General features: G+C 44.0%; 2 protein-coding genes across 2 annotated transcripts; both read right to left on the bottom strand.

The window, feature by feature from the left end:
• Positions 1-471: 471 nt before the first annotated feature.
• Positions 472-8,051, bottom strand: LOC139908386 (elongation factor 1-alpha). The gene is made up of 8 exons (XM_071895064.2): positions 7,861-8,051; positions 6,750-6,902; positions 5,281-5,460; positions 4,306-4,602; positions 3,682-3,832; positions 2,658-2,914; positions 1,645-1,879; positions 472-868 (listed from the first exon to the last, which is right to left on the bottom strand). Exons 2-8 carry the CDS (start codon positions 6,891-6,893, stop codon positions 744-746), a joined length of 1,389 nt encoding a protein of 462 aa, XP_071751165.1. The 5' UTR covers positions 6,894-6,902; positions 7,861-8,051; the 3' UTR covers positions 472-743.
• Positions 8,052-8,188: 137 nt separating this feature from the next.
• LOC139908387 (elongation factor 1-alpha-like) lies at positions 8,189-11,856 on the bottom strand. The gene is made up of 8 exons (XM_071895065.2): positions 11,779-11,856; positions 10,800-10,953; positions 10,299-10,478; positions 9,807-10,103; positions 9,546-9,696; positions 9,189-9,445; positions 8,870-9,104; positions 8,189-8,639 (listed from the first exon to the last, which is right to left on the bottom strand). Exons 2-8 carry the CDS (start codon positions 10,941-10,943, stop codon positions 8,518-8,520), a joined length of 1,386 nt encoding a protein of 461 aa, XP_071751166.1. The 5' UTR covers positions 10,944-10,953; positions 11,779-11,856; the 3' UTR covers positions 8,189-8,517.
• Positions 11,857-16,057: the final 4,201 nt, after the last annotated feature.

Genomic DNA, 16,057 nt, shown 5'->3' with positions numbered 1-16,057 from the left:
CTTGGCCGCGCAACATATGTTTGTAATGATGGACCCACCAGTGGGAGCGTCAGGGTGGAAGAGGTTTTTAAGAGAATAAGGAATAAAGCCATCCTTTGTAGCTGTAGGCCTAACCCTAACCTCTCAACCCAGAATCTTGAGAACAAATGAAAAAAAAAAGTTGAATAACTAAATAATAAATTGGCCAACTAATCAATTTAGAGCTCATAAACTCAGACCTCATTCATCTTTAATGTTAATAGCTCAGAAAGACTTTTTATGACTGCAGTGTTTTCTTCTGTATGCTTGTTGTCATTTGAGGTGGATTGCTACTGCAGGTTACCAATAACAAATAATCTTTTCATTAAAGCAGCAGAATAAACATTTTACAGAACTTGTCATTTGTGAGTTGTTGTGATTATTTTGTAGTGAGAATTTGTTTAGAAAAAATGACAAAATTTGCTGAATCTAATAAAACACAAGGAAACAAAGTTCTTCATTTGGCAATGAATGATTCAAGAATTTTATTCTTTTGGTTTCAACATAATCATCATCATAATTTTCCCTAAAGCAGACTGATGTTGGAGCATGAGCCTTCCTTTCCTGCGGAAACTTTTACGATGGGTTTTTATCAGCATAAGCCAGTCCTTAACTAGAGAGCTCTGCCTCAGAGAAGACGGTGCAGGGTGGGGGGGAGGAAGAGGGGACGGGGCGGCCCGCTGCTGCCGAGACGTGTCTTTCTGCTGGATGTCCTGCGCGAGAATTCATTTAGTCTTCTGGGCCTTCTGTGCGGACTTGGTGACCTTTCCACTGCCGCCGACCTTCTTGTCGACGGCCTTGATGACGCCGACGGCCACGGTCTGCCTCATGTCACGCACAGCGAAGCGACCTGGAGGAGAGAGACGGGCGAGGAGGGAGCGGGACAAAGAGTCAGACAGAGGCTTCAAACAGTCTCGGTGTTTAAGGTGGAATTAGTGGATGATGATTATACATTATGTAAACTGTATTAACGGTAAAGGCAGTTGGTGTAAAGGCAGACTCACGTTTCACAAACTGAGCACAAAAAATAGCAATTAATATTTCAACATCATGGTGTGAGGTTTTTCTCACAAAGCCCATGGAGGGGATTTTGACACCCAAATTTGTGTGGAATGGCACAGGATGAATCAGTCCAAAATCATCCACTCTAAAGTGTCTTTGTGCTGATAAGGCATGTGATGATATTAAACACGATGATAATTAAACTATATTAATGCACGTTTTTGGTGTTGGATTACAGCAATGAAAGGCAGTTTCCACTGAAACTAAATTTAAGTTGCTATTCTGCATTAGAAGAAAAGGAAAAACTACATTGGAAGAACATTTTATGGGTAGTCACTTTCCCATGCCTAAATTAAGTATCTGTCATTGTGAAAAAAATGTTGAGGTCTACTACAGATTGCAGATCATGACTGTCCATCTTTTATTTTTAATCATCACAGGTAACGTAATCCAAAAATGACTTCATGCCAAAATGAACCTCAATGCCAGATTTATGTTCCTTTATCATTTCCTTTATAACATTTATATCTGCCAATTGGTGGCTGCTTCTATCCAAAGCGCCTTACAGCACCACAGTTGCGTACATCTTGAGTATGGACGGAGCATGGAGCGTGTTGTACTCACCCAGGGGAGGATACTGGGAGAAGCTCTCCACACACATGGGTTTTCCTGGCACCATGGTGATGATGGCGGCGTCTCCGGACTTGAGGGCCTTGGGGTTGTCCTCAAGCTTCTTGCCGGAACGACGGTCGATCTTCTCCTTGAGCTCGCTGAACTTGCAGGCGATGTGAGCGGTGTGGCAGTCCAGCACGGGGGCGTAACCCTGAGAGATCTGGCCAGGGTGGTTCAGGATGATGACCTGTGGAGAGGGGGGAGGTTAAAGGGGCAATAACGAAGATTTTTACTGCCCTACTGCCCCATAATATATCTGCAGGGGGTTGACAGGGTAGTTGCTGGGGCTGTTGATCAATACCAAAGACGATTACTTGGCCAGGTGCTGATATTTCTGGCTTTCTGGCTCACTTTCCAGCCTGTACTCTGTTTTGGAACAAAAACTCAAGTCCCTCCCACCACCCCTACTTCCATTTTCAACTGCTCAGTGATGGAGGACGGTGCTATGAGTGAGCGACTGGCATCTCAAAACATTTCATTCTTACGCAAAAAAGCAAGTGACAAAAGCAGTATTATTATTCCAGTATTTTGCATGGTGATATAACACCTTTTCCACAAGATGTTTCTGTTGGATCTCTGCTCCAATCAGCTGGCTTTCTGTCTCCATTGTGAAAATGTGTGAAATTTATTGCTTGGCTGAATTCTGAATGCTACCGTAACTCAAAGGGACCAGAGACCTGTCAATGTTGTTGCAGTTCCTACTAGTCACCAATAGAGGTCGACAGACACCTCGGTAATAGAATAGATTACTTACTGCTCCTTTAAAGTTAAAAAAAGGCCTGCAGTGAAAAGGGAGTACAATTATTTTGGTTTCTTTCTACTATATCTGTGCATATTAATGTAAAAACTACAAGGGAACACACAGTACACTTTTATTTTCTCAATGATGAAGAGAAGCTTATGAAAAGACCCCAATCCCCAATCTTTTCCCCTTTTCTTTTTATCTTCCAGCTCCTGGGACTCACCTGGGCGGTGAAGTTGTCAGCCTGCATGGGAGGGTCGTTCTTGCTGTCGCCGGCCACGTTTCCACGACGGATCTCCTTGACGGACACGTTCTTGACGTTGAAGCCGACGTTGTCTCCGGGGAGAGCCTCGGGCAGAGACTCGTGGTGCATCTCCACAGACTTGACCTCAGTGGTCACGTTGGCGGGGGCGAAAGTGACGACCATGCCGGGCTTCAGGATACCGGTCTCCACACGGCCCACGGGGACGGTTCCAATACCTGAGAGAGACGATAATACTCTCTTCAGTTTGCTTTAAAATAAAAAGGACCTTGATGGGCAGCTTCAGCTTCAGTTTCTTCATACACAGGCCCTGATGAAGGTCTGTGTGAGCTGCTAAGTGTAGGCTGTTTGCTTCAATAAATGGCTGTATCACCTGCAAATTAGTGTTTCTTGGTATCCATCTTTTGAAATTCAGTTATTTTGTGATTTCACAGTGTGTCAAAAGTACTACATTGTATTGCTGCACTGACAAGAATAACATGTGGAGAGGAATACTGAGCGGAGACAGAAAATTAGTCTGGAAAAGAGCTGAGGATAATTTTGTGAAAACTGTAGACTATTGAAAATGGTCTTAAATGACTATATTGTACACTATCCTACCATAATTTACACTTCTTTAAAATTGAAAATAAATGACTGACAAAAGAAAATGGTAAAACGGTCTAAAATGCAATGTGTCAAAATTACACCCACACATATGAAGTCACATCTGTGCCAATTTGTGTTGTTTGTTGTTGTGTTGATGTTTTGGTGATTTCGTGGACGCAGGAGTTTCTTCCTTATGTTTTGGAAGACTTAAACGTAGCGATCGTACTGTTCCAGGTCCCGGTCCTAGGAGTAATGCATAGCGATGTGCATGTTCGCTTCGTGGGTCGCTAAAATGAAATGTCTCTGACCTAATGTCATGTGTTGTGTTGTGATCGGACACGGCGGGACGTGACGTTACGTTACATTACTTTGTGTTGCGTCGCGTTACACTCCTTACCGCCAATCTTGTAGACGTCCTGCAGGGGCAGACGCAGGGCCTTGTCGGTGGGGCGGGAGGGGGGCATGATGGAGTCCAGGGCCTCCAGCAGGGTGATGCCAGAAGCACCGCCCTCCTTACGCTCAATCTTCCAGCCCTTGAACCAGCCCATCTGCAATGGAGGGAAGTGGGGGAAATACAAATACAGAGACAGAGAGAGAGAGAGAGAGGGAAACAGAGTGAGGGAGGGAGTGAGAGAAAGAAAAGTCAGTGCTTAGGCCTAGCGTTTGATTTCATAAGTTCATGCTTAAGACCTGACAGAGACCCAGTAGGGTTGAAACGTTGTATTCTATTAAATAAAGGTACCATTGGAGCATAGTGTGCCGGTTCTACACTTCATTCTTTATAAGTTCAAGCTCAGCCATTTCTTATCATTTTATACACGTCATCCTTATACATTAAATATTACCTTTAGACTGAGGAGTAGAGAAGCCACATGAATTTGAGTCATTGTCACAGATTTATGACTCTTTGAAACTCTTTGAAACCTTTGTGGTGCTGCTTAACTGAGGGAAGACCTGGTCTAGGCGCTGTAGCTTAACATTACAGCGTCACAGTGCGCTCATCACGTCACAAGCTGCTCACCTTGTCGCTGGCCTCCAGCATGTTGTCTCCGTGCCACCCGGAGATGGGGACGAAGGCCACGGTGGCGGGGTTGTAACCGATCTTCTTGATGTAGGCGCTCACTTCCTTGGTGATCTCCTCGAAGCGCTTCTGGCTGTAAGGGGGCTCGGTGGAGTCCATCTTGTTGACGCCAACGATGAGCTGCTTCACGCCCAGAGTGTAGGCCAGCAGGGCGTGCTCGCGGGTCTGGCCGTTCTTGGAGATACCGGCCTCGAACTCACCCACGCCACCGGCAACAATCAGCACGGCGCAGTCAGCCTGAACGAGAGGAGATGGATGTGATCATCGCGTACCAGGGGGCGTACATAAAAATTCCAACCAATAAAACCATCACAGATTTTTTAACAGTCCCGCACTCCCAAGTCAAGTCCATGTCATTAATGTCAAGTCTCAAGTCTAAATGTAGAAGAGCGAGTCAAGTCAGAACAAATCAAGAGTCCAGTATCAATTTAATATCTTAAAGAAAACTAAATATCTAGGACTTTTCAATGCAATATGGTTTTAATAGGATAAAAACTTGGTAAGAGCATCATGAGTTTGATTTCTATAATCAGTTTCAACTTTAATAAATTCAATCGTTCCATACAAATTCAGAAAACAGAATTTAAATTCAGTCGTCTGCGTACAAATCTCATCACTTTCAATCTGAGTCATTTGCACAAACACAAGATCTCAAGTCAAGACTTTAGAAACCTTTTCAAGTCATCAAAGTACAAGTCAAAGTCAAGTCCCAATTCACCAGAACCCGAGTCAAGTCTTCTCTTCATGCATCAAGTCAAGTCTCAAGCAATTACCCGAGTCCAAGTCATGTGAATCGAGTCTCCACCTCTGTCCATTTGCCACATTACGAAACCTCATGAGATCTTACAGTAAAACACACCAGCCTGAGAGACGACAGACGGCGCAGGACGGGTTAAAATGCAGGCGTGTGTTTACCTGAGAGGTTCCAGTGATCATGTTCTTGATGAAGTCCCTGTGTCCCGGGGCATCAATGATGGTCACGTAGTACCTGATGGTCTCGAACTTCCACAGAGCGATGTCGATGGTGATACCACGCTCACGCTCGGCCTTCAGCTTGTCCAGCACCCAGGCGTACTTGAAGGAGCCCTTGCCCATCTATTGGCCCGGGATGTGATGAAGGAGAGCAGACAGTAACAGAGAGAGAGAAAGGGCAGGAAGACGGAAATCTCTGTTACAAATGAACAAGAAAGGTTTGTCCAAAAGTCTTTTTTAATAGAATTATGTCATTCTATTAGGAGGAAACCAACTTCCTTTTTGCCTTGGCTCAAATTTGGTCTTTACAGAGAATTGTATCCCATCAGAATAGAGAAAACTGATTTTAGAAACTGTGAATTTCCACATTTCACTTCATTTTGTATAATATACATAGATTAAATCCATGGCTTTCCTTCTTGCTAAATTTCAGTTTATTCCCACTGAGCCTACAGGACGTGTTGTGAGTCGAATTTAAGGAAACTTCTTCGATGGGAGGTGCCAACTTGATAATCTTAATGACACGCCAACAGTCGCCCACCCTTTCCTCTACCATCCAAGCCAAGTTTCTAAATAGTTGCTCACTGCTCCCCCTAAACAGCTCAGGAATAGTTACATCAGATCCTGTAGTGGTAAATGCCTCTGTGTTCATCCCTCTGAGTCATAGCTCAGAGGGAATGCAAATGGTGAAATCTTCAATAACTATTTTTAAGTGGGAAAAAAATGACTTTTTGTCTTAGCCAAATCACTTATATAGTTACATATCATTCATTACTTTTCAAGTGTACTGGCACTGCTTTAATGTGCCCAAGTAATATCAGTCCAATTTATTTCATGCAGATTCCCCCTTGTTACATGTGCATTCTTTTCACTTTTTATTTAGGCCTATTTTATCCTCCAGTAAATTTTTGATCTGCCATTATATCATCAATTAGTCCTAGTCCAATCTTTCATGCAGAATCCCATTTCTTGTGTTTTCCTTATACTTTAGTTCATTATCCCCCTATTAAGTTTTCTATTTAATGTGCTATCTAATCATCCATTAGGCAATGTTGTTTATATAGGCTATATTTAATTAACTAGAGCTGAAATTCTAATTTATTATAATTATTTTAATGTGCCGAAGTAGTTCAGTTATATTGCAGGCAGATTTTCCCACTTTGTGCATCCTTAATATAATCCTCATGTTACTTTGAATCTGTATGAATGGTAAAGATAGCCTTATGTCTTGCAACTCAAATTAAAATGGTCAAAGCCATGATAAACAGTACACATCTTTGTACAGTAGGTGGCACTTGTATCCAAGCAATGCTGCAGCTTTTCTCACCACGCCCGTTAACTGCACCTCTTACAGTCTGTGTGTCTTCGTGACTTATCCTCATTAATCAGGTTTCCCCAAAACCAAAACCCACCTCAGCGGCTTCCTTCTCAAACTTCTCGATGGTTCTCTTGTCAATTCCTCCGCACTTGTAGATCAAGTGGCCGGTGGTGGTGGACTTGCCGGAGTCGACATGGCCAATGACCACGATGTTGATGTGGATCTTTTCTTTTCCCATTTTGATTTACTGGTAAAAGAAAAACAGGAGGGCCAGTAGGCTACAGTTTAAGCTGAAAACTGGGCAGTTTATTTTGAATCTGTGGTAAAGGGGTTTGGCAGCGGCAGACAGTCATTGTTCCTCAAACAGGAAAAACACTTTAATTTCATCCCTACAAATTTGGACTAAGATAAAACGTATACGGACGTCTTGTGTTTTTCACTCTCCCCACCTACAGTGAACAGTTATGTAATTTTATACCAATTCATATCAAAGGACGAATTATAAGATAGATGTATGGCGTTAATATTAATCTACTTCAATTAGTTCTTTATGTCCATGTTATGGCATAAACCGGCGCTGATTGATTAATTCAATGTCACATTTCGGTGTTCACGCATGGCACCGGGAGAGCGGCGCCTGGGTGAGTCACGCGCCATGTGCTCTGTACCGGCCTCCATGTTGAGTCGGTAGCGCAGCGCCGCCATGTTGTCTGCCGCAGCCGCGCGCACCGAGACCGTGCGGCAGTATGCGCGCCCCCGCCGCTACAAGCGACTATCATGAGAAGCAAAAAAAACGGCCAACTCATTACAGCCGCAAACTCACCAGTTATTCCAGGATACGGAAAAAAAACAAACCACATTTATATCTGGGATCATTGTATCGTAATTCTTTACAGAGTGGAGTACAACACATGCCATGTCCTTGAATTTGGACAAAACATTGATATCAGAGGTGAGCTTGCATGCTTTGCTGGCAAACGTTATCCAAACTAGAAATAGGAATAAAATACAGCTAAGCAATACCAGTTTATGACAAGCTGTTATCACAATATTAACAGATGATGCAAGATGTCTAAATGAGGCTAAACCATATATAAAAAAAACCCTCACATGCTGCATTTTTCTGCCAAATGCCCTACCCATTCCCCTTTCCATGCCGCTATGGTAAAGATTGAAGGTATTAGCAAATTTAACATTTCACCAACCTGTGCCCAGACAGCTAACGGGTGTCCCCTGATTTACACGGGAGAAAAAGGACAGAATATGATCTGTCATGAGTTTTTATACTGAGCCAGAGGGAGAGGAGGGAGGGCTGTGCATGCTCGATCTCTGCTGTCAGACTGAAATAGGGGAGCCATTGGCTGGGACAGTGTAACCCCACCAAGGCGATTGGATGTGCAGAAAGCATCACCGGACACAGATAACATGGTTAAAAACAGCTGCAAGACAGGACACAGTGAGGCTCGTCTACGGCTGAAATACGAACTAATCCCACTGAAAGAGGCAAAGGAGCAAGACAGGTTGGTCTTTCAATATTTTTAAAGACCTTTATTAGTTACCAGCAGCTTTCTTTCCAATCAATTTGTGGCATCAACATCAAGATACAGTTCTAAACCATTTCCAACTTAAAATTTAATAACTGAAAGAGGCACTGTCGTCTTGTGATTCAGGTAAGAGACGATGCCACGTTGAGTTCCTTTCCTGCGAAAACTTTTACGATGGGTTTTTATCAGCATAAGCCAGTCCTTAAGTAGAGAGCTCTGCCTCAGAGAAGACGGTGCAGGGTGGGGGGGAGGAAGAGGGGACGGGGCGGCCCGCTGCTGCCGAGACGCGTCTTTTTGCTGGATGTCCTGGGCGAGAATTCATTTCTTGCCGGCCTTCTGTGCGGACTTGGTGACCTTTCCACTGCCGCCAACCTTCTTCTCGACGCCCTTGATGACACCGACGGCCACGGTCTGCCTCATGTCACGCACAGCAAAACGACCTGGAGGAGGGAGGACATGTTTGAGAGACGTGAGCATTACTCAAAGCCATCCTCATGAATTTTGAGTCAAATTACATTAAGAGTGCTCCCTTTGGCACCAAATTAACCATCTTTGCCAAGTTGTGCAGATACTGAACCAAGGAGAGGGAGGGGTCAATTACCATCCCTCAATGAAGAGTCTGCTTATAGAGGGCCCTCTGTCAGGTGTTAGGAGTGCATTGATCACTTACCGAGGGGAGGGTAGTCGGAGAAGCTCTCCACGCACATGGGCTTGCCAGGGGTCATTTCGACGATGGCGGCGTCTCCAGACTTCAGGAACTTGGGGTTGTCCTCAAGCTTCTTGCCGGAACGACGGTCGATCTTCTCCTTGAGCTCGTTGAACCTGCAGGCGATGTGGGCGGTGTGGCAATCCAGCACGGGGGCGTAACCCTGAGAGATCTGGCCAGGGTGGTTCAGGATGATGACCTGTGGAAACATTTGCGATTAGATGTGCATCAATTACAGCACAATGCCATGGAACAGATTCACCGATTAGTCAACTATGCCGACCTGGGCGGTGAAGTGGCCGGCCTCCTGTGGAGGGTCGTTCTTGCTGTCTCCAGCCACGTTTCCACGGCGGATGTCCTTGACGGACACGTTCTTCACGTTGAAGCCGACGTTGTCTCCGGGGTTAGCCTCAGTCAGAGACTCGTGGTGCATCTCCACAGACTTGACCTCAGTGGTCACGTTGGCGGGGGCGAAAGTGACAACTGTGCCAGGCTTCAGGATACCGGTCTCCACACGGCCCACGGGGACAGTTCCAATACCTGACAAGAGACAGGACATGTGTGATATATTTTTAACAAACTACAAAATTGAGCACCAATTTGTTACCATGACAATACAGAACTCATGGCGTGTTCTTACCGCCAATTTTGTAGACGTCCTGCAGGGGCAGACGGAGGGGCTTCTCAGTGGGACGGGAGGGGGGCAGGATGGCATCCAGGGCCTCCAGCAGGGTGGTTCCACTGGCATTACCCTCCTTGCGCTCAATCTTCCATCCCTTGAACCAGCTCATCTATAGTGACAAATTAAGAATGAGCTCACCTGCAAGAGCTGTTGTGGTCAATTTCAGTGCCACAACACAAGCAGTGTCACAGTGCGCTCATCACGTCACAAGCTCCTCACCTTGTCGCTGCCTTCCAGCATGTTGTCTCCGTGCCATCCAGAGATGGGGACGAAGGCCACGGTGGCGGGGTTGTAACCGATCTTCTTGATGTAGGCGCTCACTTCCTTGGTGATCTCCTCGAAGCGCTTCTGGCTGTAAGGGGGCTCGGTGGAGTCCATCTTGTTGACGCCAACGATGAGCTGCTTCACACCGAGGGTGAAGGCCAGCAGGGCGTGCTCGCGGGTCTGGCCGTTCTTGGAGATTCCGGCCTCGAACTCACCCACACCACCGGCAACAATCAGCACGGCGCAGTCAGCCTGAATGGACACAGTCAATTTAGACACTTTAATCATCATGTTTTGTGGGTACAGGCCTGAAAAACTAATTGAGGCTGCACAGTCAATTGCGCCAATGCAGCTATGCCTACATTTTACAGTACCACTGCCTACAAATCAGAGTTGGGTAAATGTGCAAGATAAGTTGGCATTTCAGTAAATACCACCAATGTTTACCTGAGAGGTTCCAGTGATCATGTTCTTGATGAAATCCCTGTGTCCGGGGGCATCAATGATGGTCACGTAGTACCTGGTGGTCTCAAACTTCCACAGAGCAATGTCAATGGTGATACCACGCTCACGCTCAGCCTTCAGCTTGTCCAGCACCCAGGCGTACTTGAAGGAGCCCTTGCCCATCTGAAGAGGGATGAATCATCATTTGAGTCATTTGGTTTTTTATTTTATTTTTTTTAATTTACTTATTTACATTTACAAGTTAAGACAATTTAATTCAAACAGGCTGTACCTCTAACCAGTGTGGCAGGCCCGAGGCCTCCATTGAACAAAGTGCACCGTCATTATCAATGCTGCTTGCGTAAGCCCCACCCCGCCTGCGCGCACTCGCTACCCACACCCAAGTGCCGGGCAGAACGTTCGGAGGCACGCTGACGACGCCATCTTTAACTCAACGGTTACAAGCTAAAAGATCGGATAATGTTAATTAAAAAAGCTGCTCACCTCAGCGGCTTCCTTCTCAAACTTCTCAATGGTTCTCTTGTCAATTCCTCCGCACTTGTAGATCAAGTGGCCGGTGGTGGTGGACTTGCCGGAGTCGACATGGCCGATGACCACGATGTTGATGTGGATCTTTTCCTTTGCCATTGTGTAGTTTCTGTTGAAAAAGAGTCCCATTCGTTAACAGTTAGCCCACATCATTTTCAGATGCTACACATTAGCCTAGCTAGCATTACCAGCTAATGGTGTAACGGTACTGTGACACCTCGGGCCGGTTTGACTTTTGTATTCATTGTTTTAGTAGTGCTGCTTCACAAATTAACACCGGAGAGCTCCAAAACCGCTCAAATACGTGTAACGTCAATTCAAGTGATCAAATTACTCATCGGATTTGGTCGAGGGGATTGGAGGCTTGAACTGGTGGCTACTAGGCCGCACTCGGCCACAGGCCAAGCGGGACACGTGTTACTTCATGGGCCACGTCGTGTAAAGTTACAGAAAGATTTCCAAATATTCACAAGTCATTTGTCCGGACTCCCCACACCTGTCGTCTGAGAATATGCACAGTTGTTTCAGGAGGCTGGAGAAAAGAAATGCCTTTCCAGCATCCTCACATAGTCGCTTTCTCAAGCCCCTTTGTTCCTTTACCCACCGTTTCCCCCTCCCCCATTTTAGCGGATTTTCTTTTTAAAGTGGGTGCTTTACAAAAAGAAACAATAAAACTCGTCTAAACTCCATAAAAACCACATGGCGCTGACATCGACCGTAACCAGAGACAACAAGTGGGAACCCGAGATTTCCAGGCATAATCCACGTAAAAATCCACAGGTTAATTTAAGTATTACATAACGGAAGCGCCAAAGTTGAGGGAAAACGTTTCAAACATCATAAAAAAAACGAACCTAAATAAATCTCACAAACGTCCAGACACGAAGGCCCTACTCTCCATCCACCGTAAGAGTTGAAGCTAAATCGCACTTACCGGTGTTACTGGTTTTCTCGGCCAAAGCTGCTGCCCCTAGCCAGGTAACAGAAAGAGGAAGAGTGATGGTTGACTGGGAGGTTTTATACCAAAGGGGAGGCGGCCAGACTTCCCGTCGCCCTCCCCGGTGCAACCCCGCAAATCACACACATTCCTGCAAAAAACGTCACCACGTCGTATGAACCGAAACATGTTAAATCTGGAATTTCGTTGTTTTCCCCCCAGTTTTGATCCAAAAAACCCACACCAATCCCGACCAACCCCTCCACAACAGAGTATAGAGTTACACAGTTGCTCGGTAAACTTTGTGCTGTCAAACAACTTCGATTAATTTGACTTTTTTTGTTTTGTTTTTCCCCCTCAACTTCCTCGTCTTTCATTGACGATCAGCTGATCTCAACGCTCTGGGCTACACCACTGTGCTCTGGAAACTGTTTTTGCTTTGCCTTGCGAAAAACAACTCGGCTATGGTAATCCTATGGTGAACTTTAGAGGAATACTATACAAATATCACAGCAAAACCATAAGCTAACATGTGACATCTCATAGGAATATTATAGTGATACCATTGGAGATATAAATACCATAAAGTATGATAATTTTTCAGTACCACAGACACACTAAGTCACTATAAATATGACATTATAGAGATTTTTTCCATTAGATATAGCTTTACCCACTGACATATTACTTGTCCAATTAATTATTAATTGTCTTCATCTTAATTGGCTGCTTAAGTAGTTTTGTTAGATGAAATGTACCTTCAAAAAAATAAGTTATATAGGCATACAAAAGCACTCAGACACACATTATGAGATAGATAACTACACTATTACAAATATACAATGTATATGTGTATGTACACACACACACACACACACACACACTACTTTGTATTTTGTATGTTATTCAAAGATACTGTGTCTGGCAAGGTAGTTACAGCACAAAGACACCCCCCCACACACAACACACACACACACACACACACACACACACACACACACACATCCACTCACCAGCCTAACAAGATTATCTCAATCCTGGAGATTTGCATTCAAACAGTGCTGACGGAGACAAAATAAAGACGAGTCTGCTGAAGGCCTCCACCTTATCTACCTGTCATTTACATTCAAACAAGACACATAGGAGCGGCCGTTTGAGTGAATTAAGTGTTGCTGCTGTACCCAAGGTGGGAAATTAACATCAGCCACTGGCAACATGTCGGTAAATCCTGACTGTGGCTGATGAGTTTGCTGTGACTTCAAGGTTGTATTCTGCTCTAAAAAATATAGTTTTCCGATAAAATACTTAAACCATCTGGCTGATTTTGAAGATTTCTTGCCTCTGTGGCTGGAGGATAAAACGACCGATACACAATTCTCATCTTTTTTTTTTTATTCATCCAGGGAATGGTTTTCCTGATGAAGTGAATAATAGAAGTGAATAATTTTGATGGATTAAAAGAAAAAAACTCTGGTTAAACTGGGTGGAAGAAGTCAGGAAATAGGTGTGTTTAGTCGCTGGGATGCTGCTCAGGGGGTCAGGAGGTCAGAATCAGGGAGTCTGGTTTTGCCTCCATCATTGTGGCACGATGCCCGATATAGAGGCAGCTGGCATCCCTGAGCGGCTCTCCTAATCCCTGTCTGCCTCTTCCTACACACACACACACACACACACACACACACACACACCACACGCTCAGTCCTCCTCCGTCCAGTTCAGGTAACAGCCACTCCAACTTGGCAGCTGCTGCTTTCACTCAGCGGAGCGGCGAGAGCAGAGAGAGAGAGAGAGGGAAAGAAGAGGAGGAGAGGCAAGGAGGGAGGGAGAGAGAGAGTGAGTGAGAGGTGGAGAGGGGGAGATACGAGGAGAGGAGAGGAGAGGAGAGATAAGGAGACGGGGAAAGAGAGAGAGAGAGCGGCAACTTGTTAATAGTGTCATAAAATAAAGGGCAAATGACCAGGGAGGGGGCAGAGAGAGCTGTGATGATATAATAATAATAATAATAAGAAGAAGAATAAGAAGAAGAAGAAGAAGAAATGTATTTGTATAGCACTTTTCAAAACAGAAGTTACAAACTGCTTTACACAATAAAAGAATAAGACAACACAATAAGAATAAAACAACACAATGAAACAGTAGTAAAACAGTGACAATTCAACACAGAGAAAACAAGGATAAAATGACAAATGATAACATGAAAATGCTCAGAGCAAAAAGTTTACAGAAATGAATTTGGATCTAGGAACGACTAGGAGAGACTTTCCCGCAGACCTCAGGTTACAAGCAGGCTCATAAGGAATTAAAAGATCTAAAATGTTATCTGGGGCCTGTCCAAGTCGTGCTTTAAAAGTGCTGAGTAAAATTTTAAAATCAATTCTAACATTTATAGGCAGCCAGTGCAAGGATGATGCTAGGACAGGGGTGATATGCTCCCGTTTCTTTAGACCCATCAGCATTCTGGCAGCGGCGTTTTGGACTAGCAGGAGGCGTGAGATTTGCTTCTGGGCGAGGCAGGTATAAAGGGAGTTACAATAATCCAGGCGAGAGGATATAAAAGCATGAATAACTCTCATTAAAGATATAACTTATTGTTATATCTTATTGTTAAAGATATGTGGAGAAAGAGCAGCTTTATTTACTGTGAAAAGATTAAAAAGAAAGCACAAAATGAGTAAACATCTTGTAAAATATAATTGCAGGTATTTAATTGTAAGATTAATCTAGGGAAATCCCCGGCACGCAGCCTGTAAACCGCTCCCGCAAGACATATAAACTAATGAGTTCAATTTGTTTGCTACAGAACAGGTTCTGCTGTATATTAAGATCCATCCCATAATGCATCCTGCAAGACATCTACAGACTGAAGAGACAATGAACGGCGGATCCTGAAACCAAAAGAGCGGGGTCATGGTTCGTCACAAAAGGTGCGTAGTGTTTTAAAAGATCTGCTGTAAGCCACGATGTTGAGCAACAACCATCCACACTTTAATCCTATCTCTTCCTCTCATAACAGAGGCTTAAATATGTGGTGTGAACCAATTTACAGTGGTATGAATACGACACAGTAAGTTCCAGTGTGCAACCAGCAGAGTTTCTCTAAAGGAAGGACTCATAGGGTTGTAGTCCAGCTTTCTAGGCCTTCATACTTAAGGCCTAGACTTAAACATACACTGAGATTAGCTGTTAAGACATCTTAATGGTTATAGACGTCTAGGATAAAATGAGGCTACATATGGTTTAAAAGTGAAAGGAGGTGAAGGCAGTCTTCTGGGGTAAATGGCAAAAATAAAGCATTATTTTGTACTTATGTACCTCTCTGGTGTATATTTTTTTATATTTACAGCTGTTTATGTATGGTTTAAATGCATTTCTGCATTAAAACTGGGCTGTACATAGCCAAAAAGATCCTGGGCTTCATGACAGATAAAGCAGAGACACGACATTGAAATAACATGTAGTGCTCAGTGGGTAATTAGAGTAAACCGGGTGTCATCCAACAGGCCTGTGACTCTTTTTGAGTCCCATTCATAGTGCATCAAATACATACAGTGGTATGATACAGACAAGGGTGGAAGTAACTAATTACATTTAGTCACAATACTGTAATTGAGTAGCTTTTTTGTGTAATGTACGTTTATACTGAAGTATTGTACTTCCCTACATTTTAAATCACATCCATTACAGAGGACAGATTTTGTGTCTCTCCATGATCAACAGAAACTGGACAAGTGTAAATTGACATTGACAGTAATCTGGCTTTACTTTATTTATGAACTATATTTTGTAAGTTCCAAATTTTCCAATTAAAAGAATAGAGTTTGAACTCTGTCCTCTCGTCCTTTTAGAATCACATGGAAAAGATCACAGCTGACAACGTTCTCTTTTCTAAAGAGTAAGTCAGTAATGTACTCTGAGTGCATTTTAAATGAGCTACTTTTTTACTTTAAGTAGATTTTTACACCAGTACTTTTATTTCTACTTGAGTAAAATATCAGCAAAGCAACAATACTATAACTTGAGTAGGGAATTGTAGCACTCTTTCCGCTGCTGGATACAGATTTCACCTGTATTTGTCACTGTCACTGTGAAACAGTCATGAGCAGGCTGTGCTGTGAGCGGTGACAGCGGAGGAATGGAGGAATGCAGCACTTGAAAGACGGGATCAACGTACCAGCGAACACACGAGAGCGAGGGAGCGACGAATGAAGAAAGTGTGTTCAGTATGACAAGAGTCAAACCTGTGAAATTAAACATACTGGAGCAGAAAAAGACAAGA

This window comes from Centroberyx gerrardi, chromosome 19 (assembly GCF_048128805.1).
Source record: "Centroberyx gerrardi isolate f3 chromosome 19, fCenGer3.hap1.cur.20231027, whole genome shotgun sequence".
NCBI classification, from domain to species: Eukaryota; Metazoa; Chordata; class Actinopteri; order Beryciformes; family Berycidae; genus Centroberyx; species Centroberyx gerrardi.
The sequence above is the reverse complement of the archived record's forward strand: the minus strand, read 5'-3'. Positions and strand labels throughout refer to the sequence as shown.

What these genes read in the sequence shown, in the direction of transcription:
- LOC139908387 (XM_071895065.2), bottom strand. Translation starts at nt 10,943, where the DNA reads ATGGCAAAGGAAAAGATCCACATCAACATCGTGGTCATCGGCCATGTC. An exon ending in TGCTGGAAGGCAGCGACAAG is followed by an intron (nt 9,697 to 9,806) that starts GTGAGGAGCTTG and finishes TTGTCACTATAG; the next exon opens with ATGAGCTGGTTCAAGGGATG. An exon ending in GGACGTCTACAAAATTGGCG is followed by an intron (nt 9,446 to 9,545) that starts GTAAGAACACGC and finishes GTCTCTTGTCAG; the next exon opens with GTATTGGAACTGTCCCCGTG.
- LOC139908386 (XM_071895064.2), bottom strand. Translation starts at nt 6,893, where the DNA reads ATGGGAAAAGAAAAGATCCACATCAACATCGTGGTCATTGGCCATGTC. An exon ending in TGCTGGAGGCCAGCGACAAG is followed by an intron (nt 3,833 to 4,305) that starts GTGAGCAGCTTG and finishes CCTCCATTGCAG; the next exon opens with ATGGGCTGGTTCAAGGGCTG. An exon ending in CTCCCAGTATCCTCCCCTGG is followed by an intron (nt 869 to 1,644) that starts GTGAGTACAACA and finishes TCTCTCCTCCAG; the next exon opens with GTCGCTTCGCTGTGCGTGAC.